The 18,193-nt window shown below is 37.7% G+C and overlaps 1 protein-coding gene across 5 annotated transcripts in view; it reads left to right on the top strand.

The window, feature by feature from the left end:
* Positions 1–18,193, top strand: part of nalcn (sodium leak channel, non-selective) — a 177,778-nt gene that overhangs the window by 142,403 nt on the left and 17,182 nt on the right. For all 5 annotated transcript variants that reach the window (XM_017720920.2, XM_017720921.2, XM_037538951.1 and 2 more), the window contains 13 exons: positions 2,275–2,376; positions 3,165–3,234; positions 3,352–3,443; positions 4,993–5,115; positions 5,510–5,566; positions 6,020–6,140; positions 8,842–8,973; positions 10,206–10,373; positions 11,748–11,852; positions 11,941–12,047; positions 14,406–14,526; positions 14,625–14,723; positions 14,992–15,085. In XM_017720920.2, coding sequence (XP_017576409.1) covers positions 2,275–2,376; positions 3,165–3,234; positions 3,352–3,443; positions 4,993–5,115; positions 5,510–5,566; positions 6,020–6,140; positions 8,842–8,973; positions 10,206–10,373; positions 11,748–11,852; positions 11,941–12,047; positions 14,406–14,526; positions 14,625–14,723; positions 14,992–15,085 — 1,391 coding nt within the window. The remainder of the gene's footprint in view (positions 1–2,274; positions 2,377–3,164; positions 3,235–3,351; positions 3,444–4,992; positions 5,116–5,509; positions 5,567–6,019; positions 6,141–8,841; positions 8,974–10,205; positions 10,374–11,747; positions 11,853–11,940; positions 12,048–14,405; positions 14,527–14,624; positions 14,724–14,991; positions 15,086–18,193) is intronic.

The following is an 18,193-nucleotide window of genomic DNA, read 5'->3' as shown; positions in this document are numbered from 1 at the left end:
GGTGTGAGCTTGGCAGTGGCTGCTGCGTGTAGCAGTGTCAGGCTGCGCGGCCCAGTCTGTGTCACACTGGGCTCGTGCACCTAGTGCTGCACCATCAGCTTTCAGAGCACGTCTGCAGTGTCCCCAAGCCCTACCTGCCATTACTGCATCCTCTCGCACACTGCTCCCCCTCCTCCTACTGCCAGACAGCACATCAGTAGCCATCCCGCATCGTCTGCTAGCACCGTCTGGGGCTTTTGGTCTGTCTGTGTGTGCAGACGCACGCACATGGGCAGCCACTCATCACACTGAGTGGCCATAAATAAGGCTGACACATTCTCCTGAAGCCCAGCTTGTCATTAGCTGTGTTCTGGTACATGACTCTGCAATTAATGGACAACAAAGCAACAGTAGTGAGCGGAAACCTAATGGGCTGAGTGATGATGGGAAGATGCCTGCATGTGTATCCATCTACAGCCTGTTGGGCTTTAATGGATGAAACAACAGAGATATGAATCACACAATAATGGCCAACCATTTGGTTATGAAGGACAGTGACAGAGTCAGTGCAGCAGTCGGCATGTTCAGCACTAAGACCAGCATGATATATCTGTTTGTCGTTGATATAAATTGACATTAAAGTACCATTGATTTATTTGTATTAGCAAAAATCCTGCTATTAAAGTAGTGATGTTAATGGGCTTCTTTAATATGGCTTAGGTAGGCACTGTTGATGTTGACTAAACAAAATCATTTTAAGTATTTTAATGTGAGATCCTCTGTTTTACAGTACCTTACCACGTCTGAATTGTTTGTGCTGATGTTAGGAACCAGATATCTGGAGTGTTTAATGCAAGTTACAATCTACCTCATAGAAAACTATTTTTAAAAATGGTTATGAATACTCTGCCTGATGCAGGAGACACTTTTTCAGATTTATCACTATTTTACCATTATCCACTTTATATAAGGCATGTGCATGTTCGTTGGTTATTTTGGATATGAAATATAGCTAAAATATATTTGAAGTTTATAGATATGGTATAGATATTATGACGACTTGTTCTATCACCACCACAGTAAAGCGATCTGTGTGTTTCTCTACAATTTCACATCAAACCACTCCAAGTGATTTGTTTGCATCTGCAACCCTGAATTATGCAGAAATCTTGAATTCACCTTTAAGGATTTGGTGATTTTGGGGTTGTGTGTAAGTCTGTATAGAGATTATGTTGCTCACTTCTGTTTCAGATTCTGTTATTTTCAGAGATTCTATTTTTACCAATACTATTATATTATAACAGCAGTTATGACCAAGAAGTGACTAAGGTCAATTTACAGTAGTACTATAGGTATAGGTACTTTGATGAAAAACACAGATCATTTTCGAAAAAGCCCTGCAGTCATTTATTAAAATGCATCATGTTTTCTTCCATTTCATTTTCTGAAGTCATGCTTCAGATTTCATGCTCTATAATTGACTGTGCTAAAAAGGGATTAATTAGTTTTGCTCTCAGCAGGGGGGGCAGCTTCTCAGACCTGCTTGCTACCTGTGCTGACTCCCTTATGCTAATAAGAGCCAGCTGCCATGCAATGTGTGTACACAGTGCCACACGATGGTAGATAGCAGCACTTTCCCCCAGGACCACTCTGTTGATCTGTGAATGCAATGCTAATGTTCGGAGAGCAGTGTTCAAAAGGAGCTTATACATCAACCCTGAATATATTCATTCCTGCATTAAGATTTCAAAAGATGGCATAATGAGAATTGAAAGAGAGGTTAACGTGTTATTTGATGTTTTATGCAAGAATGTTTTGCCCCAGATATTTGTTAATTTATTTATTTATTTTTATTTATTCATGGCCCTGTTTGAGCGGACAGTGTTTGTAAAGTCCTAATATAATGGAATTACAAATTTTCCTTCCTTTTTTTTTTAAATAAGAGTCTGGTGTAATATTGTTTCATCAGTTTCAAAACATTGTTCACTGCCCAGTTTTGGCTTCATTATGGATGTGATGTCACAACAACAAATATGTTTACATATTATTACCCATTTGCATTGAAGTTATAAGGAGTGTTGTTACTTTACATGATCTGTTGCAGACTTTGAGGCTTTTATGGGACAAAGCCACTCACAGAATCACACAAACCTTATAAGTTGATAAAACAAAATACAAGTGAAATGTAGAATATGAGGCCTCATATTCAAATTCAGTGTTGAATTCACTGAGGATTTTTAGATGTATCTGTGAAGACTGTATTTGTTGAAACTGTTTACTGGGTTTTGGTTGCAGAGCGTGCACCAGGCAGCGCATGCTGAGTGGCTCCTTTGAGGGCCAGCCAACAAAAGAGCGCTCTATCCTCAGTGTGCAGCACCACATCCGCCAGGAGCGCAGGTACGCTCAACACACACACACACACACACACACACACACACACACACACACGCGCGCGCACACACACACACACACACACACACACCTTAAACACATTTTGTTTTTATACAGTGTCACAATGTGTGGTTACACATGCCCCATAAATATTATATAAGCAGTACTGTGCATTTATTCCATTTCCTGTCAAAATAGCTGTTAAGTATGAATTGTTCATTTTACAGTGTGATGGAAAGAAGCAGAAAACTACACAAAAACCTCAATGACTGAATAATTTAAGATTTTTTAATGTTTAGTGTGTTCACCCTTCACTTTTATTACAGCTTCCATTCTTTTAAACAAATCTGCAGGAATCTTATTCCACACCTTCAAAGTTCAGTTTTAAAAGTTGGTTCCATTTTCTGCTTCTCACGATTCAACATATATTTGGTGATGTTGAGGTCTGGAATCTGGGGTGGTCAGTATATTGTTCTAAGAAGACAAGCAGTTTCTTTGTTTGACTTGCAAGGTTTCTTCTTTTTTGTACATTTCATTTTCTCATTAACAGCTACACATCCTTTCAGACCCATATGGTGACATTTTTGGTAGTCTGTTTATACAGTCTGTACAGTTATAGCTTATATATATATATATATATATATATAGACAGTTTATACAGTCCCTCAGAGAATATGTATGGGAGTGTGTTTTGTTTAGTTGAACTTAGTAAAACACATTGCAGCAGCTTGCCTTCATATCAGTGAGTGGATGTTATGCCAGTGCTGAGGAAGTGAATCTGATCATTGCCTCAGGTCTCTCAGACACGGCTCCACCAGCCAGAGAATCAGCAGAGGGAAATCTCTGGAGACACTCACCCAGGATGTGAGTAAACACACACACACACACACACACACACACACACACAGCTATGTGTCCTACAGCATGACAGACTCCGATAGAGGTGTTATTTTGAAACTTGCTTTGTGTGATCGTGTGCAGCACTCCAGCACAGTGCGCTACCGGAATGCTCAGAGAGAGGACAGCGAGATCAAGATGATCCAGGAGAAGAAGGAACAGGCTGAGATGAAACGGTATAGCAGTAGCCGCAGCATCATTCTCAAGTTTCATCACCATCACCTCTACAGAAAATTAAACAATTCAAAGTTGGGCTTATTCATTTAAAATCTTATTAAGGAATCACATAGATCAAATTAAAAAGATACAAACATAAATAGAATTTTAACTAAACACATTAAAGATATGCTTTCAGATGTTTCTATAAAATGTGTACTGAACTTTTTAGAAGCATAATAACTGAAAAGGTGCACAAGTTCTGGTTATTTTATGATAAGTGAAAACAAGTTAACACATAGCTTACAAGGAAAAAACTGAACTACTTTGCATTTGCATTTTTTTTTTATGTTTTATATTTATGCATTTTTATGTAACTTATTTTTCAATGTTAAATTCAGCAAGTAAACAGTAACAGTGAATTTGTGCAGAAGTGTGTTCTCTGTAGAGGATGTGTGATTATTTTCACTTTAAAAATCAACATGTAAATGTAATTTGACCAGGGGTACCCAGACTTTTCCCTACGACTGTAAATACAATATTAAGTTGAGTGAACAGAGGGGTGTTTAACATGTCTTTGTTCTATATTAAATCTAAGTGCAGAATTTACACAATTACATACTGATTTGCTTTTTTACATTCTGGGAGAAGTCTGTTTTTTTTTTAACTTCATCACTACTATCATCATACAATGAAAAAAATGAGCTACACTGAGAAATTATTAAAATCATATTACGGCATGCTTTTGTTATTGCTGACAGTAACTAGAACATACTTCTAAGTTGTGCCGGGCCCTGTAGTTTTCGTTTTAATGCCCCCCCCCCCCCTTTAATTCAGAATTGTGTTTATGTATGCCAACACTTCCATATAAATGTAGAATCACACAGAACTCAATTCTGATGTTTGTTGCCTTAGGTAGTGATGAGTGCCATGCTGGAAAGGGGGAGGATAAAGTACTGTAGCCATTCACTCACATCAGCACAAAGCATCCAATAGAGAGGAGAAGGGCAGACCTACACCGTCTGCTGGTTGCATTCAATCGGCATTAATTTCTCCATAAGGAATTTTTATTTTGAAACGACTTAAAAATCACAAGCTGGAACTTTTTTTTAACAATGATAATAATTTTTTACATATGTGCATGTTATGCATAACAGATTTTGTAAGACTTTGCGTGAAACACTTAAGAACAGACCTTTATTTCTTTTACTGTAAATTAATCATTGCCATAGTATCAAGCATAACTCAGTATAGCTGTGACCTGGCAGGTTATGTTGTACAAGGTGCAATGTACATCAAATACATTTTAATGTAAATCTGTATTTTGAACAGCAGGAGCTGATCTGACCACTTTCTTTCTCTATAATTGTGACATTTAGCAGAGTTAGCTTAGTTTTAAGTGTAAACTTTCTTGATGTTTATTCCCTGTATTAAAAAAAATAATTCAAGTTAAAGGTTAGTAAGTAGATAAATTAGTTACAATTATTAATACCAAGTGTTGTAATTGAAAATGAGAGCCATAATTTTGCAATTGCTGTACTTTCAACATAATGCATTTTGTCTTATTAGAAAAGTCCAAGAAGAGGAGCTGCGAGAGAACCATCCTTACTTTGACAAGCCACTCTTCATAGTTGGGAGAGAACACCGCTTCAGAAACTTCTGCAGAATGATCGTGCGGGCCCGCTTCAATGCGTATGACTCAAAGACAGCATGAAACAAGCACTACTGTGATAGTCTAGTTCATTCACTTTTGAAGTTCTGTCACAAGAATGCACATTTCCTGAGAACAGAAGATTAATTTCATAATTTGTGTAATATATATATATATATATATATATATATATATATATGTGTGTGTGTGTGTGTGTGTGTGTGTGTGTGTGTGTGTGTGTGTGTGTGTGTGTGTACATACACACACAGTACTGTGCGAAAGTCTTAGGCACCCAAGACACATTTTCAAAATCTATTTATTTGTGTAGTATATGTTTATTTGCTGAGAAAAGTGTTAATATTTGAATAAACACAATTTATAGAATGTTAATTAATTTATTATTTAATTATTATTTTTTATTTTATTTTTTTACAGATCGAAAACGGATCCCATAACAGGAGCAGTAAAGATCACGAAATATCATCAGTTATAGTAAGTTGTAAACCTTTATCAATATTTTACAGGATTGCTCTCGATTCATAACACAGTATGTATTGTGCATAGCTGTCATAAAATAAAAACATTGCTAAAGTTTTGACACCCTCAAAAATAATCAGTTAGACTTTGCTTTTTGTTCCTTTTAGCTAAACTTTCTTTTCATTTTTGTTACCGAAAGTGTGATGAGAAGAATGAGAAGAGAGTTTATATGACTTACAATGCTCTGGAAATTTTAGGAGAAAGTTTGGTTTTATAGATTAGCAATACAAATTTGGGGCTGCGGTGTCTTGAAATGATTTTGGCAGTTCTCAGTCATCTGTGGGATCAGAAGAAAGAACACTGACTGCAGTCCAGTTCCACAAAATGTGCTGTTGACTGACTATGAATTTATTCTCTGTGAACTGTCTGTCTGTGTGTGTGTGTGTGTGTGTGTGTGTGTGTGTGTAGTGATCTTCTGGGCTTGGTCACATATCTGGACTGGGTGATGATCGTGGTCACTATCTGCTCATGCATCTCAATGATGTTTGAGTCTCCTTTTACCAGAGTCATGCATGTGCCCACATTACAGGTAATGCAGTTACAATTCCCAATTTTTTTGTTTTGTTTTTAACAGTCTTGACTGCTGTTAAAATATAGTAACTATACAGTATTTCTGAACCTATTTCATAATAGTTTCCACAGAAAGAATTCTTTAAAATCCTTGGTTGTAATTATCTTACTATACAGTTTCCATACATTTTTAGATGTAATTGTATTATCAATTGTAAAATACAGGCTATGTTTTATTTGAAGCTCACAACAGACGTTTTTAAACACATTTTACCTTTTAGTCGTTTTACAGTGGCTCAGCAAAGAGCCTCAGTAGTGTTTTCCATTTCTAAAAACTGACTGAATCATGATTTGACTACAGGTCATATTTGCAGTTGGTGACATACACTGTATTGCCAAAAGTAATCGCTCGTCTGCCTTCACATGCATATGAATTTGAATGACATCCCATTCTTAATTCGTAGGGTTTAATATGATGTCGGCCCAGCCTTTGCAGCTATAACGACTTCAACTCTTCTGGGAAGGCTTTCCACAAGGTTTAGGAGTGTGTTTATGGGAATTTTTGACCATTCTTCCAGAAGCGCATTTGTGAGGTCAGACAGTGATGTTGAACGAGAAGGCCTGGCTCACAGTCTCCGCTCTAATTCATCCCAAAGGTGTTCTGTTGGGTTGAGGTCAGGAATCTGTGCAGGCCAGTCGACTTCTTCCATGCCAACCTCACTCATCCATGTCTTTATGGACCGTGCTTTGTACACTGGTGTGCAGTTATGTTGGAACAGGAAGGGGTCATGCCCAAACTGTTCCCAGAAAGTTGGGAGCATGAAATTGTCCAACATGTCTTGGTCTGCTGAAGCATTAAGAGTTCCTTTCACTGGAACTAAGAGGCTGAGCCCAACTCCTGAAAAACAACCCCACACCATAATCCCCCCTCTACCAAACTTTACACTTGGCACAATGCAGTCAGACAAGTACCGTTCTCCTGGCAACCGCCAACCCCAGACATGTCCATCGAATTGCCAGATGGAGAAGTGTGATTTGTCACTCCAGAGAACACGCCTCCACTGCTCTAGAGTCCAGTGGCAGCACTCTACACCACCGCATTTGATGCTTTGCATTTTGCTTGGTGATGTAAGCCTTGGATGCAGCTGCTCAGCCATGGAAAACCATTCCATGAAGCTCGCTACACACTCTTCTTGAGCTAATCTAAAGGCCACATGAAGTTTGGAGGACTGTAGAGATTGACTCTGCAGAAAGATGGCGACCTCTCTGTGTTATGTGCCTCAGCATCTGCTGACCACTCTCTGTCATTTTACGTGGTCTACCGCTTCATGGCTGAGTTTCTGTTTTTCCCTATTGCTTCCACTTTGTTATAATACCACTGACAGTTGACTGTGGAATATTTAGTAACGAGGAAATTTCACGACTGGACTTGTTGCACAGGTACCATATATATAAAAGTACCAAACAAAATTAGTCCCACCTAGTTCAATCAGAACATGATTGGTTGATTCCCCTTTAGTTTTCTAATTATATTAGTAGTTAATCTATATTTTCAGGCGCTCTGCCCAGCTCTTAAAGTCCTTACCAGTGGGAGAGCTCACTTGGCTGTATCTACATAGATACCAGAAAAAAAAGCAGTTTGAACAATTTTCCAGATTAACTCCTTTGTTTTCAACTAGAACTTACCAATATAATAAGAGTATTACTACAATATTTGAGGGGATTAAATGCAAAAGGCATAATGATGCTCTCAAGTAAAGTCAGAAAATGTTTATTTTTTTTGTAAATCTTTTGACATTATTAAATATCTCCTCCTTTTCTCATAAACACGAATGTGATATTGCTAGAACATCTCTGCATGTTACACTGAGTAAAGGATGAGAAGTAATTCATGTTAAATGACTGTGTTTGCTTTATCATCAAAAAGTGAAAACTACAACTTATAAGGGTTAAATAATTTTGCTTCTGATTTGAATGACCCTGAATCAAGTCCAGCACTTTAGAAGTGGTTAACAATGTTAGGCTTTAAAGCCCTGTGAATGAAAAGACATGAAGATGGAGTAGATGAAAGTGATTTTCACTGATTCAGATGCCTCTGAGACTTTTTAAAACACCTTTTCACACAGCACTTCAGACAATATGGAAGTAGCTGTATTTAGTGTGATAAGAGAGAGGCTGCTTTTGAGAGAGCCACTCTACTCACAGCCTGTGACTGCTCTTCAGCAGAGTGACCTCTCAGAGTAAAGCCTGATTTGACTGTGGCTGTTATCGAAGCATGGTGAGGGTGCCGTTCTGCATGCTATTTATGGTTGTGCCAAGAATATAAAGAGAAACTGTTTATCAGTAAATGTATGGCCAGTAAAATGTATGGCCAGGGGAGATCAGGGATGTTATCTTTAATGGAAACTTACTACAAAAACAATACCATCAATATATTGGTAACTCTAGGGCTGCAAAAATATTTGATACACTCTATCATTCAAATATTTTTATGAAGAAAAGCTATTCACATAACTAACACATTATTTCTACGATCCCACACAATTCCTTTGTGGGGGGGAGTTGTTTATCAAGCTAGCTGCTAGCTTCCCACCAGCCACACGCAGGGCTCACTCAGTGAAGTAAATATTAATCAAAATTGTATTTGTAACTGCATGTGTAACGGAGTAAACATTTGCTGCTAACCTGCTCTCTGTTGGACATCTGTCTCCTGTGTGCAGATAGCAGAGTATGTCTTTGTAATCTTCATGAGCATTGAGCTGAACCTGAAGATCATGGCGGATGGCCTTTTCTTCACACCTACTGCAGTCATCAGAGACTTTGGTGGCGTCATGGACATTTTCATCTATTTAGTACGAAGCCATTCCTCTTGCTTTTTTCTACACAGCTCATTCTGTTGCTAACTTGTGTAAAAACCAAAACTTTGATTAGAGGCTCCACTAATAAGTTGAAGCATACCTGTGACTTAACTTTTGAAGACACCTTTTATAAAGACTGTAAACATCAGTTCATGGTAATGCCCCAGTTTCATAAATTTCTTTGTGCTTACTTTGATTTCTGCTTTACTTTCAGTGCAAAATAATCTCCCTTCTCTTGTTCAAACATCATTTATATTTCAATTAGTTAAACCAATCTGATTTGAATGACCCTACACTGTTACACTGTTGACACCTTTTACTCTATTCATCAGGGTGCTAATACCTGATTATCAATGATGGTACATGTAACATTGTGTTGTAAATGATTTTTCATAATCAATGTGCTTCCAGCTTTGGCATTAGTGATAACTTTTATGCATTTTGCTGTTAACATGACTCCACATGTATTTGTAGTACAACAAAGATGCTTTAGATTTTACTGTTGATACATAGACCCTACTGGATTTTTCTGAGGTATTATAATTCATTTGCATAAGAAAGGGAAAAGTCAATCAGAGAATGTTAAAGACAGGAGTTTCCATTACTTTTATCAAAAAATATTGAAAAAATTTGAAAAAAATGGGACTTTTTAAAAACCTAACATCCATACAACACCTAGAATACCACCAAAACCATCAGATAAGCAGCACTGAAAACTTTTATCTTTGAGAGGGAGGAGAAAATCAAGCTCCACTACTAACTTCAGAGCTGAACAAAATCCTCAGGTATTTCTGTCCATCCTTCCACTGAGAGAAAACAACTTAACACTATGAGTCTGTAAGGATGTATAGCTGTCAAGAAGTTGTTACTGAGAATAGGAAAATGACAAAAATAATAAAATTTGCTTACAACACCCTAGAATCCAGACCTCAACATCACTGAATGTGTATAGGATTACCTAGATTGTGAGTAGTAAAAAATGCAAAAACTTTCAAAAGTGAACTTTGGAGGTGTGGAAAAATTTACCTGCAGATTTCTATTTAAAACAAAACAAAAAAAAAAACAAACAAAAAAAAAAAACGAGTATAGAGTGGTGACTTTTGCCCAGCACTATATTTATATGCAGCCTCTTTCATCTGATCATAAATTGTATCTCTCTCTCTCTCTCTCTCTCTCTCTCTCTCTCTCTCTCTCTCTCTCTCTCTCCTCTCTCTCTCTCTCTCTAGGTCAGTCTGATCTTCCTTTGCTGGCTGCCCACTGATGTGCCCCCAGAATCAGGTGCTCAGCTGCTGATGATGCTGCGCTGCCTGCGTCCTCTACGCATCTTCAAGCTGGTACCTCAGATGAGGAAGGTGGTGCGGGAGGTCCTTAAAGGCTTCAAAGAAATCTTCCTGGTGAGGGGGACTATGTTTTCATGCATTTATTACACTAGATTACTACATTCAGAAAAGCAGAGCCTACACCCTTAACAATAACAATAGCAGAACCCTTTTTGGTGCTATAAAACTTTAAAGAGCCATATACAGCATGTTTTACATCATGGAGAGGAACCATTCATGCACTCAAATAGTTGTTTGACCACTCATGATTTGACAGTATATTTGTAACCATTGCCTTTACTAAAGAATCTTTAAAGAACCACTTTTTGAAACCCTTGATGAATATGTGCTGTTTAATCTGATCATCTCTGTTAAACATAATTTCTCAATAATGCTGTTAAATTGACTTGATTTAACAAAGCCAGAAAAATTGTAGATTATATGTAGTTTGTCTCACATTATCACATTATTACATCAAACATTATGAAATAAACATGAATAAGAAAATAAGTTACATATCAGAATCAGCTTTATCATAACTTGTGTTACGATAAAGTAAAACATATCAGATACACCCCTCACATTTCTGCAAATATTTTATGGGACAACTTTATAGAAATGAAACTTGGATGTAACAAAGTAGTCAGTGTACAGCTAGTATAGCAGTATAGAATTAATGTCCTGTGAAAGTAACACACAGCCATTAATGTCTAAATAGCTGGCAACACAAGTGAGAACACCTCACAGTGAACATTTCCAAATTGTGCCCAATTATGTCATTGTCCCTCCCTGGTGTCATGTGACTTGTTAGAGTTACAAAGTTCCAAGTGTTAACGGGGAGCAGGGCTGTTAAATTTAGTGTTTTGGTCTCAATTCTCTCGTACTGGCCACTGAATACTCTCTGTAGGAGTGCTTACCAGTCTATATTACCCTTGGAATGAGCTTGCTAGCTCACTGTTCATCCAACAATAAAGGAAGCCTTGATTTGCACCAGAATTCTACTACAATTCTATTGCCGTTTATAAGAGTTTATAAGAGAGAAAGAATGAACACACTGCATAATGAATAGCACATATATTTAATTTATACTCCATAACAACTGATTTGATTCAGCACTACTTTCCTATGAGTGAGTTAAAAGTCAAATGAAACAAGCAGCAAGGCAAGGCATATCCACTATGAGGGCCCTAGCAGGGTTAACTGGATTTATTCTGTTATTCATCTCCTCTGATCCGTGCAAAAATGGAAAGTATCCTCCTTTTGTTGGTGGAGTGCTCAGCAGTAACCCTGTAATTGTGCAGAAAGACTTTCTTTGCTGAAGTTCTCCTGCTGCTAGCTGCTTGGCATTCCCTGTACTGCAATGCAGCTGTATATGAGAGTAGCATGAATATTGGATTCCGTGGGAATGCCATCCTGCTCTAAAGTAGACTATTGATTTTCTGCACGCAGGTCTCTATTCTTCTTTTGACATTAATGCTGGTGTTTGCAAGCTTCGGGGTGCAGCTCTTTGCCGGGAAACTTGCCAAGTGTAATGATCCTCACATCACCCGCGAGGTAGGAGTGCTTCCTTCTCTTTAATTATCCCTGGACTTTGGTACGTGCTGTCCTAGACTGAAACTTTGTGCTTTGTAAACTCTTGAAGGATGACTGCCACGGTATCTTCAGAATCAACGTCAGCATCTCCAAAAACCTGAACCTGAAGCTCAGACCCGGAGAGAAAAAACCTGGATTTTGGGTGCCAAGAGTGTGGTATGGATGTCCAGAGGACCTATGATTCAAGAAGCAGTCCCATATCTTAAAGCGACAGTTCAGCAATTTACACAGTGTTCCCCTGAACATTTAGTAGAGCAGGCAGGATGTGTTTGATGTCTAAGACAACACAAGGTCCAGTGCCCTGTGCTGTAGTTTTGGATTAGAACTAAAAATATACGAAACTTTGACATTTGACAAACTTCAGCATCTTGACCTCAAGATGGCTGCTACCATATAACAACATGTCATACAGTGTCTGAAACCACATAAGCAAGTCAGTTGACGATTACATAACAACCTGAAAATCAGGAATATTTTAGTTTTATTATAATAATTATAATTATTGTTGTTGTTGTGGTTGTTGTTGTTGTGTTTATTTTTAAGTTGTGGCCAATCCCCACGCACTAGCTAGGTAGGTCTTTCCAGTCATGCATTGCCACCAAGTTGCAGGCTGACTGTCGGTAATACAAAGTCACTGTACGGCTCAAAGCTCTAGGAGGAGAATGTTACGTTCGCACAAAAGACGCCAGCATTGGTTAACACTACGCTGTGTAATAGGGGAGATGGAGGGTCATCCTACCCACTCAGAGAGACCAATAATGCTGTCTTTGACTACTGGCCACAGCAGTGTGGCATCGTTGGTGATCTCCTGACAAGAGAGTCAGTGGATACATTCTATTTTAAACTATCACTATACGATATTTGATGTACCATTACAACATGTAGCTTACAATCACTTACACTTCATATTTATGTGGTGAAAGAATGACAAAGTTTCCCTGAAAGATGCTTATGAGATTACAGAGTAGCTACAGTGACTTTACTGTCACAAACTGTCTGTGATGAGTCTAACTGTGGCATCCCCTAAGTACTGTCTCATTAATGACATCGTGAACCAGCATGATGGATATTGCTGTTACATAAAAACAGCCCAGAAAGCCTTATTATTGCTGCAGTCATTAAGAGGAGCATGTAAACCAATCTGGCACATAACAGCAGGACACTGATGGTTTAGGCCAGCTGCATCACAGCTGACCACAAATGCACTGGAAAAAAAAGCATTTATTTGATTCAAAAGTGGACATCACCTACACACAAATAAAATGGCTACTTAACACAGGTATGCCTTTACTGCCTTTTGACAATATGTCTTATTCATGTAAAACAAATGTATACATTTGAATCTTGCAAATTCTGTGCTCTATTATTCAGTGTGTGCTTCATGTACAGTACTGTGCAACAGTCAGAGACTTCATTTATTTAACTTCTGGTCAAGTATTTAATTTTCGGAGACAAAATGTACAACATATGTATTTTTCAGCAACTAGGAAAAATAACATTAATTCTTTTTAGAAGACTTGCTTTTCATTTGTCAAAGAAATCCAAAGTAGTATTTTTCCACCCCTCCAAAGGTCAGTTTTAGGAGTTGGTTGTATTTTTTGCTTCTCGCAATCCAAGTAATCCCAAACACATTCAGTGATTTTGAGGTCTGAACTCAAGCCCATTGTTCTGAGAATACCAGCAGATTTTTCTTTAATTTGCCAATTTTCTTTTTTCAGTTTATTTCCTTTTCTCAGTAAGGGCTTTTTGACAGCTACACATCCTTTCATGCCCATAGAGTTGAGTTGTCTTCTCACAGTGAAAGAATAGACTGAAACAACTTCAGGTCTGAATCAAGCATGGTCATCTAAATTTCAAAGAGAAAAGTTCCTCCTGAATATTAAAGATGAAAGCTTTATCTGATGGTGACAGTTTTGGTGGTCTCTGAGGTCTTGCTCGCTTGTTAGGAGTCCCTTTTTTATTTCTTTTTCTTTAATCATCTTTTAGACCCCCCCCATCCCCCGTCTTTTCCATTGACCTTATCCTTCTTTATGCAAATAGATTATCTTATATGTAACCTCCTCAGAAATATCTCTTGAAAAAGGGATAAATAACAGCCATTTTGACTGGAAACTAAATACATGAATGGTGATCTCTTACTGTGTAAAATTAGAGATCACCATTCATGTATTTAGTTTCCAGTCAAAACAGCTGTTATTTATCCATTTTTCAAGAGATATTTTTAAGGAGGTTTGTTGCTGGTCTAAAAGACAGAATGCAGCCCTGTCGCATGTTATTGTTCACTTTTCACTCATAGAATAAAGCACACAACTATTGGCTAGTTAGAATCTTAAGAAAGACAATGATTGAAAAAGCCATGTCAGATCAATGGATACACTAGGAAGGCAGACTACACCATTTATTTGACTAGCCACAATTTTAAGATGTTTCTCCATTGGATACACTACGCCTACAGTGAAATGCCAATACAAATAGAAAAGGCTGCTGCTGACTGCTGTGTACTGCTGTTTGTAGGGCAAACCCTCGCAATTTCAACTTTGACAATGTAGGCAATGCCATGCTGGCTCTGTTTGAGGTGCTATCTCTGAAAGGCTGGGTGGAAGTGAGAGATGTCATCATACACAGAGTGGATCCGGTAAGTTTTTACATGAACACTAGTGCATGCTGGACCCTCAAACTCACATGAAGAAGGCACTGACTGATCTCTTTTTGACTGATCTTGTCTCGCTGCAGACCCATGGCATCTACATCCATGTCTTCGTATTTCTGGGCTGCATGATTGGACTAACTCTGTTTGTGGGTGTTGTAATAGCTAATTTTAATGAAAACAAGGTAAGCCATTGTTTTGAACTACTACACTATGATACTATGAACTACTACGCTATGATTTAAAAATACCTTTTAGTTTTCGTTAAAATTATATATGGAGAGGTAGCCCACTTGAAAATCTTGAAATATTAAAATCCTGCAACAAAATTATGTTAATAAAAACATTGATTGCAAACTTGTGAATGTTGATTTTATGATTTTAATGATAAATTATGTAATAAAGGCAGTTGACCTCACCAGTGCCAATGAAGAAGCTGCTTGTTTTGTCCAGGGCACAGCTCTGCTGACTGTGGATCAGAGGAGATGGGAGGATCTGAAGAGCAGGCTGAAGATCGCTCAGCCACTACACCTTCCCCCACGCCCAGGTCACTTTCTCTCTCTCTCCCCCTCTCTCTCCCCCTCTCTCTCTGGACACAAGAGCTGGTCAGCTCAAAGCTCTGCTCGCTTAACTCATAATGGCATTACAGCAGCAAAAGGCAAACAGAATAGAAAGAGATATTCTGTCAGAAAGAGAAAATATGTGGATAGATGGCTGTCTCTCTAGTTTCTCTCTGACCTTGTAGTGCAGCCTCATTTTTCTTTCTGAGTATATTTTCTTTCCAAGTCTCTCATTCTCTCCATCTCCCTGCTAATGAGCCCTCCCTGCATTCTGAATGAGAGCAAAGAGAGTGTTTAATCTGCACTGCTCTGCTGCGCCAGCAACTGAATAAAGTCAAGGGCCTTTCTGAGGAAGCGCCTGAAAGACAATTTCACAATGTTGAGGAAAAATCCCATTTAGTTCCAGAGTAGAAATTGCAGAAGCTTGCAGCATCCATGCCCACGGGCTCAGTGAGTCCCCCAGAGTTAACGAGAGAGAGGCGAATCCCAGCAATATCTCCTGTAGACTCCTGTAGGCACACTTTTTTTGTGCTGATTGACTGGGGATTTGAAGCCTTAAGCTGCTCTCTGCAATGCTTCCTCACAGCGGAGGATGCTTAAGTAGTCATGTTTGACTAAAACTTGCACAGGCCAAGACCCAGCCCAATAAGGGATATGAGCTGTAGATGTTCACAACCTACGGAACAAACACAATTAGCATAATAAAAAGCAGACTCTATTCAACAAACAAATATTTGAATGCTTCAAATGCTTCAGCAAACTTGTGAAGGCTGACGTTGGCAGCATTCTGAACAACCAGAAAAAGATAAATTAATGAAATAAACATTTATCTCCTTCCAACTTTATAATGCTATTTATCAGCATCTGTTAAACCATTAAACCATGTGGGCTTTTATATTGGCTCACATTTAAGGTCCTCAGTCTCAAAAAGTTTCTCATTAGTTAATCATAAATATAAATCGCATTATAGTAGTTATTAGGGATAAATAATGTTGTGAAAAAGTCTTTTTTTTCCAGCATAAATCATATTTCTACATAAAGTGACTGTGTTGTACCTTCCAACTATGGCATACCTTCCATTAATCAACCCTTGATGTCATAGAGAATAATAGAGAATAACATTTTTTGGTGCACTTAATGCCGCTGTCAAAGTATTAGCCTAAAGTGGCCAAATCAGCTGATTAGCTAGCTTGCTTAGTAGACATCACTGCTTAGTAGCTTCCAACTGACAGCAGACAAAGCTCAAGCTTAAATAAACATGTTTTCAGCTTTATTTTACATGCATTTGCCTCAACCCCATTCTGTATGCTGTCATGTAAACATACAGAGATTCAGGCCAGCTTGAAATATTTCAATCATACCAAATAGTTGCAGTCAGGAGTTTATATAATAACTAGATGTGACAAATTAAATGAGTTATTTCTTAAATTATATCAGTGCTTTGACTCAGCACACAGAGTACATCTGTGATTGGTCAGAATGCTCACACAATAAAACATATTTGGTTAGAGGGCTCATTTGCTTATTACACTTCTGTAATATTTTATTTGTTTCATAAAGCCTATTGTTACAATAACAATTACACACATATATATAAATTATAGCTACACTATGTAAAATTTCAGGGATTTGGTGACCTCAGCATGCAAAAAAGTTCAAAGAATATTCAATGTGAACTTGGTTAAGGACATTTCTTCTGAGGCTGTCAGTGAATGATCTACTCTTCTCATCATACCTTCATCAGTATAATCTTGATTTTGCATTTGAAATCTAAACATCAAGCTGGACTGTCTTCTTGTGCCTGTGTGTAATGTTAATATGTAAAGACACATGACATGTTCCCAAAAAACACCTGTGAAATCTGACCCAACACCTGACTTTTAAACTACTATTTCAGGTTTTAGGGTGACTTGCAACAGTAAATGGACACCATATTTTAGAGTGATTCAGTAATGCCACTTCTTTCAGTTCTAGCAACAAAAATCTGTTATAATATGCTTTACGTTTATTGAAGTCCTAGAAAAACAGCTGAAAAAGTTGAAGAGGTTAACGTTTCAACCTGTGCTACTGATAAGAGAGTGACAGCTTTTAGCCAGTCTTTCTCATGTCATGCAATATGCCACTCAGTCATTACAATGGAGAAAGCAATTTATTGTTTATAAATGTTTTTGTTTATTGTTTATTAATTTGTGCTGGAATTAGGAAATGTACTGGTGTCTTTCTTTATTTCCTTCTTTCTTTATATCTTTCCTTGTTTCTTTCACTCGTTCTTTCGTTCTAGCATGATGCTACAGTGTCTTAAATCTAGTTGATAAGTCTAAGATTTCTTGTTTTAGATTGTCGTAAGCTTAATATAAGACTACTTACTTCTAAATATTATTTTACTCTTTTAGTGATTTTAGTAAGTGTTTAGAAAATGTCTAGAAATAATTTAAATAATCTTTATCATTACCTTATAACAGTCCTAAAAATGTGTGTGTGTGTGTGTATATATATATATATATATATATATATATATATATATATATATATATATATATATATATATATAATGTAATTACCATAAAAAACAATTTTTCTGCTTTTACGCCATTTTAAGATATCAGCTAATCTTTACACATTGTTAAAAGCATTTTAAACATTTTAAAAGAAGTTAACCAAACTACAAACTATTCAGAATAGAATCACATTAACAGATTTTGTAGATGTTCTCTCACGACAGTGATGAACTGTGAGGAGCAGAAGGTTTTCATCTTAGTCTAGACTCTGGAAAGAAGGCAGCAATGGGAATAGGCTGCACTTTGCTAGAGGCCAGTTATCCTGCTCCTGTAGGCTTACAGAAAAATCAATAACTTTTGTCAACACTAGCAGCTCGAACAACATCCCTTCTCTGTTCCAACCTGCTTCAAATGAGCCATGCTGTGTCTGCCTGCTGAATTACCTGGTGGCTTCAGCTGGTGATGAATTCTGCTCATGGCCTGTGTCCTTTAGTAAAGAGACCCCCAGCCTGAAATGATGACATGGCACATTTCAGAACAATCCCTAGTGCACACTCATGTTGCTGAGCAAATTGGTTCTTTTCTAGTGAAGATTGC

Source organism: Pygocentrus nattereri, chromosome 6 (genome assembly GCF_015220715.1).
Source record: "Pygocentrus nattereri isolate fPygNat1 chromosome 6, fPygNat1.pri, whole genome shotgun sequence".
Taxonomy (NCBI): domain Eukaryota; kingdom Metazoa; phylum Chordata; class Actinopteri; order Characiformes; family Serrasalmidae; genus Pygocentrus; species Pygocentrus nattereri.
The sequence above is the reverse complement of the archived record's forward strand: the minus strand, read 5'-3'. Positions and strand labels throughout refer to the sequence as shown.